This window comes from Anas platyrhynchos, chromosome 1 (assembly GCF_047663525.1).
Source record: "Anas platyrhynchos isolate ZD024472 breed Pekin duck chromosome 1, IASCAAS_PekinDuck_T2T, whole genome shotgun sequence".
Lineage (NCBI taxonomy): Eukaryota > Metazoa > Chordata > Aves > Anseriformes > Anatidae > Anas > Anas platyrhynchos.
In genome coordinates, this window is record NC_092587.1 from 133,799,101 (window position 1) to 133,817,755 (window position 18,655).

At 33.4% G+C, this 18,655-nt stretch overlaps 1 protein-coding gene across 2 annotated transcripts in view; it reads left to right on the top strand.

Moving 5' to 3' along the window:
* NLGN4X (neuroligin 4 X-linked) overlaps window positions 1–18,655 on the top strand; it is a 213,996-nt gene that overhangs the window by 135,053 nt on the left and 60,288 nt on the right. For both annotated transcript variants that reach the window (XM_027447404.3, XM_021271811.4), the window contains one exon: window positions 844–996. In XM_027447404.3, coding sequence (XP_027303205.2) covers window positions 844–996 — 153 coding nt within the window. The remainder of the gene's footprint in view (window positions 1–843; window positions 997–18,655) is intronic.

Sequence of the window (18,655 nt, forward strand, 5' to 3'; positions counted from 1 at the left end):
ATCTTTATGACTCACTCTGAAGTATAAAAATATTGCTATCAATTTCATTTAACTTATTTTAGAGAAATCCATCTGTTTATCTGTATCAAAGTAGTAAATAGGTTTTCTGTGTGTACAAAAGATTAGCTATATAATTCAGGCTCATAAATTTAATGATTTTCTTTAATGCTTAGCTACCACAATGTGGTAAACCATGACATAGAAGACTGATTGATTTACATACAAAAACAAACAAACAAACAAAATCTGGGCTGTAAGCTCAGTTAAATTCTCTGTGTTTTTTAACTCTTGGGCTATCTAAAATGAATGAACAGTTCGCTATGTTTCATAAGAACAATTTGATTTTTTGATATTATCTGATACTGAACTATTGGAAATATAATTTCAACAAATGTATCTCAATGAGGAATAGGAAAGTATGGATCATTATTGTAATTTTGTTATTATTTATGTATTAATATTTCTAAATTAGAACATATTTGACTTCGAATACTTTAAAAAATACAAGATTATTCCACTTTTTTTTTTTTTTTTTTTTTTTTTTTTTCTATTTAGGCATTTAAGTGTTTACATCTGAATTAATTTATTGTAATATTAAAGACTTCTAAGGGCATCCTGAAAATATTTAATAGAAAATAGTATTTGAAGTAACAAAGAGAAATATTCAAAATATTTCTATATTAGGCTTATAGGAACTGTGTAAGCTTGCTGTTTTAAGTGGTGATGATGACATGGAAAACATGAGAAACAGCTAAGAATAGTTTTAGCAGTTTTATAAACTTAATCCTATATTTCATTATTTTTTATTACTTTATTATGTTTTCCTTACTTGAATTTTTTCAGACATTCATGATCAGAACAGCAAGAAACCAGTTATGGTCTATATCCATGGTGGATCTTACATGGAGGGTACTGGCAACATGATTGATGGGAGCATTCTTGCAAGTTATGGAAATGTCATTGTTGTCACCCTCAATTACAGGCTGGGGGTTTTAGGTAAGTGTTACTTTTTTCATCACCATAAATACATATATTGAAGTACTTAGATGATATTTTCATTAAATAACCAGTCAGATAGAGATATTTGAATGTTTATTAGATCTACTGATCAATCATAAATCCTCGAACTGTTATTTATTTATTTATTTATAAAAAGAACATTCTTGCTGGTGAATAGTTTGACTGCATTATATCATTTTGAATGTTGTTTAGTATTTTCTGGGGACCAAGCTACGTCACACCAAGCTTTCTTCTCGGCTGTTTTCACATTAACCAAAAATTACTGGACTTTTGTAATGAAGTTAGTGCTGGTTTCCCTTCAATTTATCATATCATATATGCTCTTTGTTCAATATTTAACAACTGTTGGGGAATTGTGTCTATTTATCATTGAGATATCCTGAATTCCTCATAAAAAAGAAGAAAATTAATCAAGAATGAGTATTTATCTGTTTCAAAATGGTTGCTAATAGCAAGAAGGATGTTACTATTTAATTGTATTTGTAATTTTTGTAGGCATGTTTGTTTGTTTTAGGGCAGAATTTATTTATTTTTTTTTAATACAGAAAAAAAAGAGGCTTTATACACTGATGAAATTTATGTTATAGGAGTCAAGGGGTCAAGGGGTTTCAAGGAGTGATATAGAATTATCTTCCTAAATATAAGGAGCATTATAAACATGAATTATACTGTTAAAATGAATTAACACTTCTGTCTTTCAAACATTTAATTAATTTCTGCCTTTTAAACTGTCTTTTTCCTTCTCTCAGCATTATCGGGAATAAGAGAATATCCTTAGATCCATGATGTACTGGGTGTGGCTGGGATGGAGTTAACTTTCCCTGCAGCAGCCCATACAGTGCTGTGCTCTGCACTTGTAGCTGGAACAGCAGTGGTATCAATGTGGTATACCACATGACAGGAGATGAAAAATTTTTTCTGCTTTCTCTGTGATTCCATCTTTTGAATAAACAAGCATATAAAAGCAGGGCTTCTCCAAATGAAGCTTTATTTAATGACGCTTTATTTCTTTATTTCTTTTCCATAGAAAACTAAGCTAAAATTTTGCTCATCATAGCAGAGTTTAGAGCTACTTTTTGTCACCTGTATGCTTATATTTCCAGCATTTTAGGAAGCAATTTATTTGTGCATTTTTGATTTACACAGATTTTAAATCATTTCTTGATAGCAAAGCTGATCTATGTTCTTGTTATGTACTGTTTTGGAACAGAAGAATCTTCTTTTGTTGAATTATTAAGCAATGTTCTATCTCATCACAACAATGAGATTGTTTTTGTCCCTGAATTTGACTCTTGTTCAAATACAAAATAACTTTTTTTTTTTTTTTTCAAAGTTAGAGGAATATTTATACATAAAGCAAGGAAGATAAAAGTATTTTTTTTTGTATTTATACTTGCAGTCATGGTACTCAGAAACACACCCAAAAGAAGGAAAAAAAAAAGGGAGAAAAAAAAAGACGCGACAGGTTTTTTATGTATATGTATATAAGCTTCAACAAAACATTTTTTTTGTTTTTGTTTATTTGTTTGTTTTTTGATAAATAAAAGTGTATGCCCAAGGATCTTCATGATAGCTGCCACCAAAACAGTTTATTGAAACACTCTATTTAAAGTTTTTTATCTTTTTTTTAAACAAAATTTATTGAAGGATACAGGCGTTGCTAGAGATATTTAATTGTCCAGCTTTTACATATCCATCTAAAGGAAGGAGAAGTTTGCAATATTTTCTTTTATGAATTAATATTTTATAAGGATATGTATATATATAAATATAAATAAAAACAACATCAAAAATGAACATTAAAGTAAATAAGTATATGGAAAAAAGCATGTTTATTCATTTATATATATATATATATATATATATATATATATATATATATATATATATATTTATTTATTTATTTATATTTATTACCAAATATCATTTTGGGGTTGGCAGTATTTGTATCTAGCACAGAAGTTTATCTTTTTCAGGAGGAAATTCTCACTCAGAGAGTGGTGAGGCACTGGAACAGGTTGCCCAGAGATGTTGTGGATGCCTCATCCCTGGAGGTGTTCAAGACCAGGTTAGATGAGGCCTTGAGCAGCCTGATGCCAGGGTGGCATCCCTGCCTATGTCACGGGGGTTGGAACTACATCATATTTAAGGTCTCTTCCAACCCGAACCGTTCTATGATTCTATGACTCTATGGCTCTGTGATTCTTTATGAAACATATATTTATTTATGTAGGTTTGTTTCAAACCCTTTTCATTTGTGAGTTTGTACATAGAAGTACACATACAAACATGACAAAAATGACAGGACTTGGTAATTCTATTGCTATTATCACATCCTGTGACAGGGAAATACACACTGCATTGGTCAGACATCATAATGAGTTACTGAAGCCCCTATATATGTATCTTTCCTTTGGAAAAATTGCACCTGAATGTACCAAGCTATTATTATTACTATCATAAATGTTAGTTCTATAATTTAGGTATATTTAGTAGATTTCTTTTCAGTCTATATTGTGTCATTAACAACAGCAGATAGAAAATCTATGTAGATGATCACTGTACAATATTAGCCAGAAAAATTTCAGCTTGAGGTCCTGGTAATTTATCTGAGAGAAAAATGGAGAACAAATTGTTAACAGTGTTTGCACATGTTTAAGAAACCAGTATTTTGACAACGCATCTTCATAGATGAGGGGAAATTTAAATTATTAGAAACCACTTGCTTTACCAGACTGTTCTTCACTGGCACAAGGTGTCTGGCTTCTAGAAATACATATATAGTTATGATTTTTTTTGTCAAGGTAATAGAATATAAACTATACCTGCTTCTTTTACTACAGGATATAATATAATCTTTAATTATATATAAATGAATATATGATAAGTATATATTAAATGTATCATGTTTATTATACTTATTGTTTAATTATATTTATTAATTAATCTATGATCACCTTTGAAAAGATCTGTGTCTAATAACAGATGGCACTCCATTATTCAAGTTTTTAAACTAAATATTAGCAAGTACCACAATTACAATATTTCCCCATCTTTGTGGAGATAATACTTTATAGATCGAAGTCTGGTTGTCTGTTGGCTATAACTGAGATACTGAAACTTCTAGTCTTAAGTAATAACCAGAAAGCAGGCATCCCAGGCAGAAAAGGAAGACTTTAATTGCAGTAGCCGAGACACAGTGATCTCTAAATAATTATAACTGGCTGAGAGAGACAAATAGCTTCATTTCTATCTTTTCTTATTGCATCTGACTTAAGAATAAGCCTTTGGACTCTGCACATAGTAATATTTATTTGTATCTCCAAAATACATAAGAAATGCTGTTCTCTCTTTTGGAGGACTGCAGAGCTGCTCTGCAAAGAAGTACCACAACTTTTTCTCTGTGTTCAAGTAGCACTATGGCAAAATAACAGACAGCTGGACACAGGACTTTCCAACCTTTTTATTATTCCTTTTTTGGATTCATCTGTATAAAGGTACTGCTGGTATTCTTATTGGGATTTCTAGACCCCTAAGGATGAATACAGTGGTAATATGGGTTGCAGATATTGTTTAGAAGGCCATATTTTCCCTTTGAGTATACATCTCCTGGATAGGATCCTTTGAGACAATAAAATAGAAGAGGTTTAGCTTTTCCTTTTTACACAATATATGGGTACTATGCACAATGTAGTGCTGTTGTGCCATGTTTAAGTCATTGTACAACACTTTAGGGTTTGGGGGGATCTTGACTGCCCAACTCAGCATCTCTCATTCCCACTAATGCATCACCACAATGCTGAGAGAAGACACTGTTAAAGTTAAAGGAAATTGGAAATTTTGAAAGTGCAAGTCAGTGCTCCTATATTGTGATAAATTCTGCATTGTACCACACAGAAATACTAAAGCCTGCTGCCCCTCCAGCCCAGAACTCATGCTTTGAGCAATGTGTAGGATGGCTTTTTTTATATATATTTAAGTTATTAAAAAAAAAAAAAAAAAAAAAAGAGTTGAATTTTCAAAAATCCCAAACTACTTAAGGACTTATTTAACTGAAAAAAGTATAAATACAGAAGAGTGAGATGATTGGGCAAAACAGATATCCTAAGTCTAATAATGCTATGGTATTACAGAAGAAAGATGGTTAGAACAACCTGACTCACTCAGTTTGGATATTGCTTAATTCGTTATTGTTCAAATTCTTCGTCTTAGTGGGTATGCTATATATATATTTACTACCTAGCTATCAATATTGTGGTAGCATCTTTATCTTTTTAAGTAACAGACAAAAACACAGAAGGGGAACTTCTGGTTCCCCTAGCAAAACCGTTGTTTTGCTGTGGCATGACCTGAATTGTTTGTTTCTTGAGGACACTTAAATATGCTGAGCCCCAGATTAGCTTGTGTAACAGTAGAAACAAAATCTGGAAAAATAGGAGTGAGAATTCTGGAAAGAAAGCCATAAATCTAGCCTCCCTTCTTCCCCTACCTCCACATCCACCAAACAAACCAACCAACAAACAAGAACAAAAAATCACAAAACAAAACCAAAACCAAACCAAGCCAACCATCCAACCAAACAACAGCAAAATGCAAAGCCCCAATACCCCATAATTATTTTATGCAGTTAAATTCAGATGCAGTGTTATAAAAATGGAAGAAATCTTCAGAAAAAAAATACATATTCAAATATGAACTTGATGTTCTTGTGTGAGCTATTACAGCCAAAACATGAGACGAATTCTAGAAATATGAATCATATTTTGGAAGCCAGAATTAAATGAAACATCTAATGTAGTAAATGAGACACACTCAGAGTTCAAAATTATAAAATTTGTTTAACATTATGGACATTATTTAGAATTTAACATTTTCTTCCTCTTAGAATTCCAAATCATGCTGATAAGAATGGACTTTTTTTTTTTTAATCTCTCCTTCCTTTACGGTAATAAACATGCATTTTAAGTACTCTGTCTTGAAAGACTGGGCTACCTTTTAACAGAAATTACATCCACATGTAATTACAGCTCTCTATAAATATTAGGCAATGTAATATAAATCAGAATTTATTTTACAAGGAGTACTTAAGCAAGTTATAGAGAACTTTATCTTTCTTTACTTCACTAAGTGTTTGGTTTGCAGGTTAGAACACAAATGCATTGAAACAGTATATGCTGTAAATGACCTGCTTAGGTTTTGACTGACCAGAAGCACATCTGTGGACTGCAAAGGGTGATGTAAAATGTTATGTAGGTTACAGATTCTTTAAAAAGTCACTATAGTTTAAGTAAGCAGAATATGAAATAATTTAACTTAACGAAACAGAGAGGTTAATGAGTCAGTGACTACTCAGGTAAACCTTGAATAAAACACCAGTTTCCTCATAGCAATTTGGAAATTTTCCCAGGTAACATGAATGATATAAGCAGTTATAAACTGTTAATATGTCTAACCTTCAAGGTAACATTTTAATTAGTACCTTTACATATTGTTAGTTTGTGAAAAATATATGTTGGAAGCTGTACAGAGGTAATCAAAGAAATGAGTAGTATATGACCACACTTTTCACCTAGAACAGAACTGAATTCTTTCACATTCACAGTGTTTGTATAGTATTATACTGTAAGATTCAAGATTTATCTTCACCAGTGTAGTTGTTGAGCAAAATGACGCCTTTATGTGTGTATTTTTGTTTAGTTTAGTTTTTGTTTTGTTTTGTTTTTCTAAATTGAGACATGCAGATCTGTTCTCTTTGTGCCTCCAGGCCACCCTTCTTTATCTCCAGTGTGTGCCCACTAGTACAAGAAATTTAAAGGTGATCTGCTGGTAGAAAGCACCAGAGGTAGATTAGTACTCATGAAATGACCATGGAGCTGGAGCATGCTAAGTAAATCACAGTTCAGTGCTTACACAAGAAAGGAGTTTTGTTTAAACTCAATTTAACTTATAATGATTGTTTACATCATTGATGCCAACGTACGCAACACTACATTGTGTTACCTACATCTTTCAGCTTCATGCACATTATTCCCTGGTTATGTTGGTCCCTGGCCTCCCCTGTTAGTTGTCCAACAACTGTGTCAGCTAATGTGTTACCATAGTGATTTTCTGCTTTAGTAAAACTAGTTCCCATCAATGATGGATAAATGTTATTTCTGTTGGTACCAACACATTTTTTGTGTACATCAGAATTACTGTATTTGATATTCATTTATTTGTTTATTTTAAATCTTTTTTTTTTTTTTTTTTTTTTGTTCTATTATTTATAACCTATTGTTAGGTCACAAAGTTGGATTTGCACAAATGCAGCTGAGAAATCACATACATATCCCACTGTTTTTAGACTGTCATGCCACAACATCTTCTGTTTCAAACATGAGAAGCGGCAAGCACATAGGTTACAGTATCAACAGACGCTATATGTACATTAATTGAGTTTCTAACATTAGATATACTCCTTTTATAGAAAGACTGCACGGTAGCACTATGATTACATTTTATAATCACAACAGCTCTTAATAGCTTGTTCTGCTCTCATGTGATTTACTTCTTTAGCACCTGAAATCATCTGACAATTTAAAACTCTTGACAAGATTAGGTAATTAAATCAGTAGTCAGGGGCACATTCTTAGAAATGTGATTGTTAAAACTGGAGTCTAGCAATACTATTTTGAATGAAAGTTCCTCTTACCCAAGTACAATGTGATCTACCTCTTCCAGGCTTGATGGATTAAACCAGCTGATTGAACTAGTCAAGTATGCTGTCAGAAAATATTTTTTTTTTTTAATCATAAACTATATTGTCAAATGGAGCAAAAAAGTAAAAGATGCTGTAAAAAATAAAAATGAAAAGTTTAAAAAGATGAATTTCAGGTAATTCTCACAGTAGCAGTCATCATTTAGCAACATCAAGGTAAGTGCTGCTCTATCTAGATTAATATAAACACATTTATGTTTTGAGAAGTGACTATGAAAATGTTCTTTTTTCCTTAGTGTATATCAATTTGGTCAATATTATATAAATATATAATATACATATGTATTTTTTTATTTATATTATATATATATATATTTTTCCCCCAGATTTTTTCCCCTGCAGGTACCTTTTTTATAGACTGGAACTACATGTTTCAGTTATGTTAAACGTTAACATAAATCTTAAATGTTTCAGTTCAATAGTATTATAAAGATTCTGGCTGAACAAAAGAAAAACAGGTTAAAACCTTCATTTTATATGAAGTCCCCCACTGTTTGCAGGGTTTTGCAATGTTTATACATAAATTAAAAGAAAAAATGTAAAGTGTTACTCACTCACTGTAACAAGTTAGTATTCTTTTCTGAGGAGGCAGGGGAGCAGTGTGCAAAGGGTCCTAGAGTTAAAGTTACATGCTTTCACCAACCAGTGAGATGTACTCTTGGAAGGAACACAAAACAAACACATTTTTGCTTTAATTATTTCAGACCTTTTTGTCATTCCTTATAATCACAAATTGATGGACACAGAAAAACTGAAATATTTTAACTGCTTACAGTAACCTATTAAGCCAGTATATATCACAGTATACAGAGAGAAAAACAAAACAAAACAAAACAAAACAAAACAAAACAAAACAAAAACTCTCTGTGTGTTTATGGAGCTTCTGTTTCAGAACTGCCAATGAATTTTTTCCTTGAATAGCTCCTAAATCTATACAAGGAATCTGAGAGTATTAAATGAATAAAACTTAAGTGATAGATGTTAAGTGAGTTCTTCGGTAGATATCTTCAGGTAAAAGTCAGCAGTTGACAAAAGTCATCAATTTTCATCTTTTCATTTCTGCCTTCTAAATTTTTTCCATTTAGGGAATTGATAAAAATTCTTTTGGCATTCATTAGTCCCAGGTCTCCTATGGTAACACTGGTTCACTTAGAGCTTAGATTGATTAAAAAAATATAATGATGCAAGATGTAATAAAATTACAGTAGGAAAAATGGGAAGACATAATAAAAACAACAATGAAAAAAATAGTTTCAGAGTTTTCCATTTTTATTTGTTTCTTGTTTCCCAAGCTATCTGTGGATTGTATTATGTATTCACCTAAAACTAAGTACCCTCTTTGGTATCTGGGAAATGGTAAAGTAAACACTTATAGCCTTTATCAAAACTTAAGAGAAGAGACTAAATCCAGAGTTTTGTTCATTGCTATAACATTAGATTACATAAAATCAGATCTTGTATGTTTAAGAAAATCAAATCTCTCCAAGTAGGTTGCATAGGTCTGTGTCTTCATTTTCTAGAAATGTTAAAGATTTTTTTAACATTTATTTAAGTATGTGATTCTATATTTGATATACTATCAAAAAAATATATATTTTTTTCACATTTCAGTTGTGCTCCATTTATAACAAATAACATTTGATTGTAAATATTTGTGCTCTGTGAAAATGATGTTCCTATGTTTGAATAGCAAGTAGTTACCTAATTCCCTACAAATCTCATCCATAGCTAATTGAGTTTCTATGAAAATACTTCGGTGATGACGTGGTTGAGAGCCTCTGGTTAAGGATTAAGGGACAAGCAACTAAAGCAGATGTCATTGTGCCAGTCCCCTATAGACCGAGCCAGGATGATAACACCTATTAATTATTCTTTAAGGAAATAAGAGATACCTCTAGATCAGGTGGCCTTGTCCCTATAGGACACTTCAATTTGCCAGACATAAACTGGGAATACCACACAGTTGATACAAACATGTCCAGGAGATTCATAAAACAACTTGATGATAACTTCTTGGTACATATACTAAGATAGCTGACCAGAAAAAGTTACCTCTCAGATTTGCTACTTGTAAACCAAGAGTGTCTTGTGGGTTAAGTGGCAATTGGTGGCTATCTTGGTGTCGCGTTAAAGGGGTGTAGCTGATTAACCATTACGGGCCCGTTTGGATTCAGAGTACTGAACCAGTCGGACATTCACCAAAACTGGGGGTCCGTTCGGACATTCACCAAAAACGTAATAACCGCCTGGGGGTCCGCTCAGACATTCACCAAAAACGTATTAACCATCTGGGGGTCCGTTCAGACATTCACCAACAATGCATTAACCGTCTGGGGGTCTGGTTAGATTCAGAACACTGAACTATCACGGATAACCACCCTCACCCTAGTCGCATTAATGAGAGCTATCACAATGCAATCAAGTATGGTTTATTACAGCAACAGATAATCAGGTTCTTTTGGATTGCCGGCGATAGTGACTGTCTGCAAAAGCAAGCTAGTATGCATGAAATACACAGGCGTTATAGGTGTTACAGATGTGACAGGTGTTATAGGTGTTACAGATGTTATAGGTGTTACAGGTGTTATAGGTGTTACAGATGTTATAGATGTTATAGATGGTATAGATGTTACAGGTGTTACAGATGTTATGGGTGCACCGCCTAGAAATAAACGCGTTGAAAGGATCAAAGACTCTATATAGAGATTTATAAGCAAATATTCAGATCTCACCCAAAGGCGTCCCAATGGGAGGGGAAGAAAGGCTCAGCCCGTCGACTGATCCCAGGAGTCAGGAGGTCCTAAGGATGTTGTATGTCCTCGGGATGCTATCTCCCCTGACGGTGGTATCTTCCCTAACATCCCCTCTCTCTTGGGCCAATTTATATTATTTTCTGTCTTCTAGGTGGAGCTTGAGTGGCTCTAGTCAAGCATATCTTAGTTATGATTGGTGTAAAGTTTTCCCATCTCTGTTTAAAGTAATAGGCTCCGAGAAATTCAGAGCGCATGCTCAGTGAGGGGTGGTCGCACCTTGGAGGCAGGTAGCTTTTGGGATGGAGGTGTGTTTTGGTATTATAATGATATTATAATGAGCAAAAAGTACACTAGGGTACAGCATTTGTCAAAACGTGACAGGTCTTTGGCTTAGGGTGGCAAAAAGTGCAGCTTTGTGCACAAGAACAGTCGAGGCCCCACCTGATTACAGAGCCTAGCCGTGGTGTCTCCACTCCACTCCACGCTCCGTGGTGTTCCTTAGAGCTAGCACACCAAGTTTCCCCAGCGCGATAGCATCTAAGGTTGGGAGCCTAGGGAATGCTCAGGTAATGCAGTTATGCCCTACCCTGAAAGCCTCTTCAATGCTGTACCTTTTCCTTAAAAGTGTGAATGTTAGCTTTATTTTCCTAGTTACTTCAGGCATTTACACCACACTTGGTCATAATGACCATGAAGTAGATGAGTTTAAAACGTTTAGTGATAAGAGGAAAAGTGATATCAAAATGGGGAAGAACAGACTTCAGACTGCTCAGGGAACTAGTTAGTGAGGTCTCCTGGGAATCTGCTTTTAAAGACATTGAGGTTCATGAGTGCTGGTTGTCTTTTAAGTACTACCTCCTAAGAGCGCAGGAACAGGCAATTCCAAAATGGCAGAAGTCAAGCACCCAGAGCAGAAGGCTGGCTTGACTGAGTAGGTGTCTTCTAGAGCTTAGGTCAACAAAGAAAGTGTACGGCCAGTGCAAGAGAGGTCAGGTGACATGTGAGGACTGCAGAGATGCTGTTTGGCATTGCAGGGAGAAGATTTGTGTGGCCAAAGCTCAGTTAAAGTTGAAGCTGGCCAGTACTACTACTAGGGGGACAATAAAAAGAGCTTTTAAAAGTATCTTAGTAGCAAAAGGAGAACCTGAGATAACACTTTTGTGTTATTGTCTATTAATTGATGAGGATGGTCACCTCAAATATAGGGACATACTCAAAGTAGAGACGTTTAATGCTTTTTTTCCCTCTGTCTTCAACACTGATGATGGACCTGCAGAATTTGCTACTCCAGCAAGATATATATAAGTCTATGGACCTCAATGGGATTCATCCCAGGGTGCTCAAAGATCTGGTTGATGTCATCATGGGATGACATCATCTCAATTATTTTTCTCTGGTCTTGGGAATCTGGAAAGGTAACAGTCAACTGAAAGCTAGAAAATGTCGTTCAATTTTTCAAGAAGAACAAGAAAGAAGACATTGGTAATTAAAGCCCTATCAGTCTCACTTCAGTGCCTGATAAAATTACGGAAAATAAAATTCTGGGAATTATTGAAAAACACCTTAAAGGCAATGCAGACATTGGTCACAGAAAATGTGCATTCTTAGTTAATGGATTTAATATTCTTTTAGTTCACCTAGTTGACCAAGGGAAGCCAGCTGATGTAATCTTTTTGGATTTCAGCCTAGTTTCTGATACTTTTTCTTATAGTGTCCTTCTGGGCAAAATGTCCAGCACACAGCCAGACAAAAGCATTATGTGATGAGTAAACAGTTGGTTGATGGCTGGAGCTCAAAGTGTTATAATAAATGGTAATTTAATGGTGATAAATGATGAACCCTACTAATGACTAGCCACCATCAGACTGGTGGCAAGTCATTAGTAGCATTCCTCCTGTCTCCATTTTAGGGTCAGTTCTCTGTAATGTTTTCATAAAAGACTTGGGTGCAGGACATGGAGACATAATTGGTAAGTTTATGGTCAACACTAAATTGGGACAAGCTGTTAACTCTGTTGGAGAGAAGCCTTGCAGAGAGATCTTGACAAGTCAGTAAGCCGGGCAATCACAAAACACATAAAGTTTAACAACAGGAAGTGTCTGATTCAGCACGTGAGATGGAGCAATCCTGGATATATGTAGTGTCTAGGGAACAAGAGTCTGGAGAGCAGTGGAAAGGGATCCCTTCCCATGTAGAAAGGGACCTGAGGATTTTGGTTGACAGCAAGTTGAACAGGAGTCAACAGTATTCCTTGGCAGGAGGCCCAACTGTATCCTGGGATGCATCAAGAATAGCATTGCTAGATGGTTGAAGGAAGTGATTGTCCTGCTCTAGTCTGTGCTGATGCAGCTTCACCTGGAGTACTGTGCGCAGTTTTGGGCACCACAATATAAGGACATAAAACTATTAGACAGTGTCTAAAGGTCACTCATAGTACAACAAAGATGATGAAAAGTCTAGAGAGAGAGACGTATGTGGAGCAGCTGAGGTCATTTGGTTTGTTCAGCCTAGAGAAGAGGAGAGGTGAGACCTCATTGCAGCCTACAGCTTCCTCATGAGGGGTGACAGAGGGGGAGGCACTGATCTCTTCTCTCTGGTAACCAGAAACAGGACCAGGAAATAGCATGAAACTGCATCAGGGGAGGTTCAGGTTGGACATTAGGAAAAGGTTATTCACTGAGAGGGTGGTCAGGCACACACAGGAAATGTTCCTGAGGGAAGTGGTCATAACACTAAGCCTGCTGGAGTTAGAGAAGCATTTGGACAACGCCCTCAGACATGTGGTCTAATTTTTGGGTGGTCTTGTGTGGAGCCAGGATTTGGACTGGTTGATACTTTGTGGCATCCCTGCCTATGGCAGGGGGGTTGAATTAGATGATCTTCCAACCCTTCCAACCCAATCCATTCTATGATCCTTTTGGGTCCCTTCTAACTCAGAATATTCTATGATTTGGTGATTCTATGATACGTTTCAAAACAGTAGAAAGGTATAAAAGAATACATTGATTTTCACAGAAAATAGTCTAGTCTACAACCATTACCAGGTCAAGACTAATCAATCATGACAAAAATTTCAAACCCATTTACTTTCAATGAAATTTTGTTTGTCCTACTAAAACATAATCAATTAAATTTTCCTTCTGTTCGGAATCTTTTAGGGAAAAATATCACCAGTAAAGCTTTATTATTTTGGCACAGATAACTTAGTTCAGATCACCTAGCTATTATAATCCTTCAGGATATTTTTCTGTAAACTTCATAATTTTCCTTTTATTGCTAATATTCCTCTGTTGCTTTTACAAAGGGAAAAAACAAACAAACAAACAAACAAAAAAAAACAAAAAAACTTTTTTTTTCTTTCTCTCTCTCTTTCTCTTTTTGATTTTTATTTTACTTTTTATTTATTAATTTAATTTTATTTTAATTTAATTTAATTTTTATCTTACTGTGGAAAACAGGAGGAATCAAACACGCATTGGTTAAATACAGATATCTTAGACTCAGTTGTTTTTCAACGTAGACTTGTATTGATGAAAATACAAGAAATTCAATTCTGAATATCCTTGAGTAAAGGATAGCTTGCAGATGTTGAATAGAACAGAGAACAAACAATGACTCATAAAGTCCTAATTTCATCTCTACTTTTCCTTTGCTCTTGAGAGGAATTACATTGCTTCATTGGAGACTTCTTAAGGAAGCAAAAGATTTCCCTTTTCTTCTAATCTGTGTTATAGGTTGATAAATGAAGCAAACCTGTTTGTTCATAGTAGAAGAGTGATAGTGGGCAAGTAAATTGCTTTTCTCTGTCCAGCCATAATGAGGATCTCTGAACATGTTTATTCAATTTACATCATAAAATCTCTGGGAAAGTAACTGTCTTTCTGATGGTTGGTTTGTCCAATGCAAGGGCTGTCCTTGCCTGTGACTGCTGCTCCTAACTGGTAATGCAACAGAAATAAAGTATGCAGCACAAAGAGGCTCCCTTCTGTTTGCTGGAGGCTGTCAGATTGGCACAAGCAGATCTAGAATCTTCTGAATAGCTTTACTTTCACAGACCTCATAATGCAGGTACACTGCAACTTCCAGCTTGCAACCTGACTGCTCTGATCTGTTTGCATCTTCTTCTGCAGATGGGCTATGTGGCTATGCCTTTTTTTTTTTTTTTTTCTTTCTTTCAGAAATGGACTTATCTGCATATACAAATGTTAAAAATGCATGTTTAAAGGAAAGACATTTTAATCATTTTCTTTTGCTGCATGGAAATGTTTGTTGCTTGTCAGATGTACAGAATTGGCTATTTTATCAAGAAAGAAAACCTGTGCTTTACTGAAAACTTATGGTCTCTCATTTATTTGATTTTTTTCATGAGATTGTAGTCAAGGCTCAGATGCAAGCAAATCTTATTGACATCTTTATAGTTCCTACTGATGCCAGCTAGCCATGCCTTTGCCTAATAAGATAGAATCAAGCTTCTGTTTCTTGATTCTGAGAGAATCAAGAGAATCAAGTCTTCTGTTTTTCTAAATGTGTTGATGACTGGATAACCCCCCTTTAAAAAGTTATTAAAAAAAAATAAAAGTAAATAATCCCTCTCTTCATAATGGTTATTTTAATTAAAAGTCTGTAGTTTACCTCCTCCCTTTTAGGGCTTTCATACAGGATGTGTACAAGGACATCATTTATGAAAAACATTCTAGAGATTTAGCTTAAATACAGTCTTCTTAAATAAATTTTAAATATATATAAAGAGAGAGAGAGGAAAAAAATCCATTCTGTATGCCTGCTAAAGTAACATAGATGTTGAATTACTTTTCTGGTTCATAACTACATTTAATATATTTAATAATCTGTAGGACAAATTTGTCTCACATTCATTGTGAAGTCCTCCTGTTTTTACCTCTCTGTTTAAGACATCCAGTTTTCAATTTTTTACAGAAATTGCCAATTACAGTTGATAAAGCTGATTATATTAAGAGAGTCATTTAAAAGACAAGAAAGGATATTTTTATATTGTGCTAAATAAAATATAAAAATATAAAAAAAAAAATAAAAATATTAAGAAGCTTGAAAGCTACACCTGTTAAAAATATGTTTAAAAATCCCTGTTTCAGCAGTCTCATTTTCTTGTAGTGGCAATTTAAATCAACTTGTGAGAAACAGTAACTTTTTTTTTTTTTTTTGCACTATGGGAAACCCTGCTCTCTAAGCCTCCATAAGACCTGAAATATTTAGGAGCTTACAATTTGTGTATAATAGAATTTGAAATACAGGCTTTTCACTGAAGAAAATAACTCTTTTCTTTTTCTTTTTCTTTTTCTTTTTCTTTTTCTTTTTCTTTTTCTTTTTCTTTTTCTTTTTCTTTTTCTTTTTCTTTTTCTTTTTCTTTTTCTTTTTCTTTTTCTTTTTCTTTTTCTTTCTTTCTCTTTCTCTTTCTCTTTCTCTTTTTCTTTTTCTTTTTCTTTTTCTTTTTCTTTTTCTTTTTCTTTTTCTTTTTCTTTTTCTTTTTCTTTTTCTTTTTCTTTCTTTCTCTTTCTCTTTCTCTTTCTCTTTCTCTTTCTCTTTTTCTTTTTCTTTTTCTTTTTCTTTTTCTTTTTCTTTTTCTTTTTCTTTTTCTTTTTCTTTTTCTTTTTCTTTTTTTCCTTTTCCTTTTCCTTTTCCTTTTCCTTTTCCTTTTCCTTTTCCTTTTCCTTTTCCTTTTCCTTTTCCTTTTCCTTTTCCTTTTCCTTTTTTTTTTTTTTGTTTGTTTTTGTTTTGTTTTGTTTTAACCAAAATAACTGGCAACACAAGGGTAAGGGCTGAAGATGTTTCAGAATCATCTGTTGTGGGAATGACTCTGAAAATAAATATTGTCTTGTAGATACCTGAAGGAGGTGCTATTTCTTTCACTTCCTTTCACTGTTAAAATAGCATTTCAGACTGGAATTATCTGTTGGGTGATGGGGGTGGGGGGGCGTATCCATCCTTTTGATTTGGACTGTTTTATAAGTAATTTTTATTCACAGGAAACAATTTGTCATTTTCTACAAACCATCAAATTATGTAAATATATTAAACAAACTTTGTAAGTTATCTTAAAGAAAAGTTATCTTTTCTGTGCTTGGTAAGTTAGTAAATTTAAACAGATTCCCAATAATACTGATTTTTTTATACAACAGTTATCTGATATAGTTAGCCAGACTCTTCACCCATGTATTCTTCCCTGAGTTGGTTGAAGGAGCAGTGTAATAAAATGGAGATAAAAATGACATTATATGTGTGAAACACCAAACAGAATTGGCATAATAATACACACATTGGTGTCACTTACAATGCAAGACATGCTGAATGAATGGAATCCTGACATGATCCCTGGAGGTGACAATGTACACAATATATAATGGGAACATTGCACCTCAAATCAGAAACGTGGAAAAGACCTGACAGCATTAACAGCTTTGAAAGCAGAAGACATAGTCCCAGTGTTTGGCATCTAACCTTTAAGAAAAATAAATCAATAAATTTTATATCTATCTATCTATCTATATTATATATATATATATATATATATATATATATATATATATATATATATATATAAATCTGTCTCCCAAACTATTAAATGCAGAAAATAAAAAGGATTTGTCAGAATGGGGTGACCGAGTTACAAAAATATTGTAAAATTCCATATAGTTTGAAAGCAACAAATTGAAATGAGTTTTCTTATATATGTGACTACACTAGCAATTATACCTTATTCACATAATGTTCTTGTTGATGGTTATGTCCATGACAATAAAACCAATTAATAAGATAGCTGTTTGTATGGCAAAGGAGAATATCTGCATTGTAACCGAAATATTCTGGAAAGATATCTTTGGGAAATACGACAAATCAATAAGATGATGTATGTACAACATAATTTTCCTATTGTCTCATGAATGTGTAGTAATTTTCAGTTTTTAGTTACAAATATTTTATAATTACAGAATTGTTACATATGACTTACAGACAATAGATATTCTAGTGTAAACCACCTCAAGAACTATTTTATGTAACATGTAGTTCAACTATTACATCCAAATGATGCATAAGACATAGAAGTAGCTCAAAATAAAAAGAGAAAAGAACAAAGAATCAAAGTGAAAAACAAAACATGGGCTAAAAAGGAATTAGGACATTTAATTCTCTCTTGTTACTTGTTCAACAAGCTGTATTCTGTATGTAGCAGGCTGTACTTGCTTCTGTTGATTTATTCATATAATAAATATCTTCCATAAAGAAACTAGTTCCTCTAGCTTGTCTTTTGCATAACAGATTAAATGATCATATCAATTTACTTTGACCATTTAAGTGTAGTTTTTAATTACTGAAATAATTGCTAAAACTGATTTATCTTTTAATAGTCCAGAGCAGAAAATAAATAAATAAATAAATAAATAGTAAAATAGGGATATTGGGGAAAATAGCAATCATATATATATGATCATATATAGCAACAATCACGTGAAGGTGACATCATTTTTCCTTAACTTTTGTTCTTCAAGTGCAGGGCAATATTTTAAATAAATAAAAGTAGATTTCATGGGATATAGCAGTAATGAAATCGTCTGAAATTTCTTTGATTTTACTTTTCACTGAAATTTTTAATTGTTTCATTTCATCAAATACTTAGATACATAAAATAGTTATTCTGGAAAAGCTACTGTGATACTGTCATGAGGTTTAATATGCTTGACTGTTAATCACATTTTCCTCAATTCAAATGGACTTCACTTACTACAGATTGCACCCAAACTCTACCAATATACTATCTCCTTTCTACAAGTGAGCAGTTATGATGTATTCTAGCATATACACAGACCAAGAAGACTGGACTTTACAAGAGAATGAAGTTATGTGGACCACAATCACAACAATTTGCTTTTCCAAAAAAATAAAATAATATATATATATATAATTTACTAAAATGTATACACCGTTGCAAAGCAATTTAATTTTTACCCATAAAATTCCAGGAGGAAAGCACAGCACTCATAGAGAAAGTTAGTGACTTATGCTCAGTTTAAAGAACAATGAGATTTACAGCTTCACTGTCTCTTAAATATTTCAAACTAGAAACAGCATTGCTATGCAAAGCATTTAATAT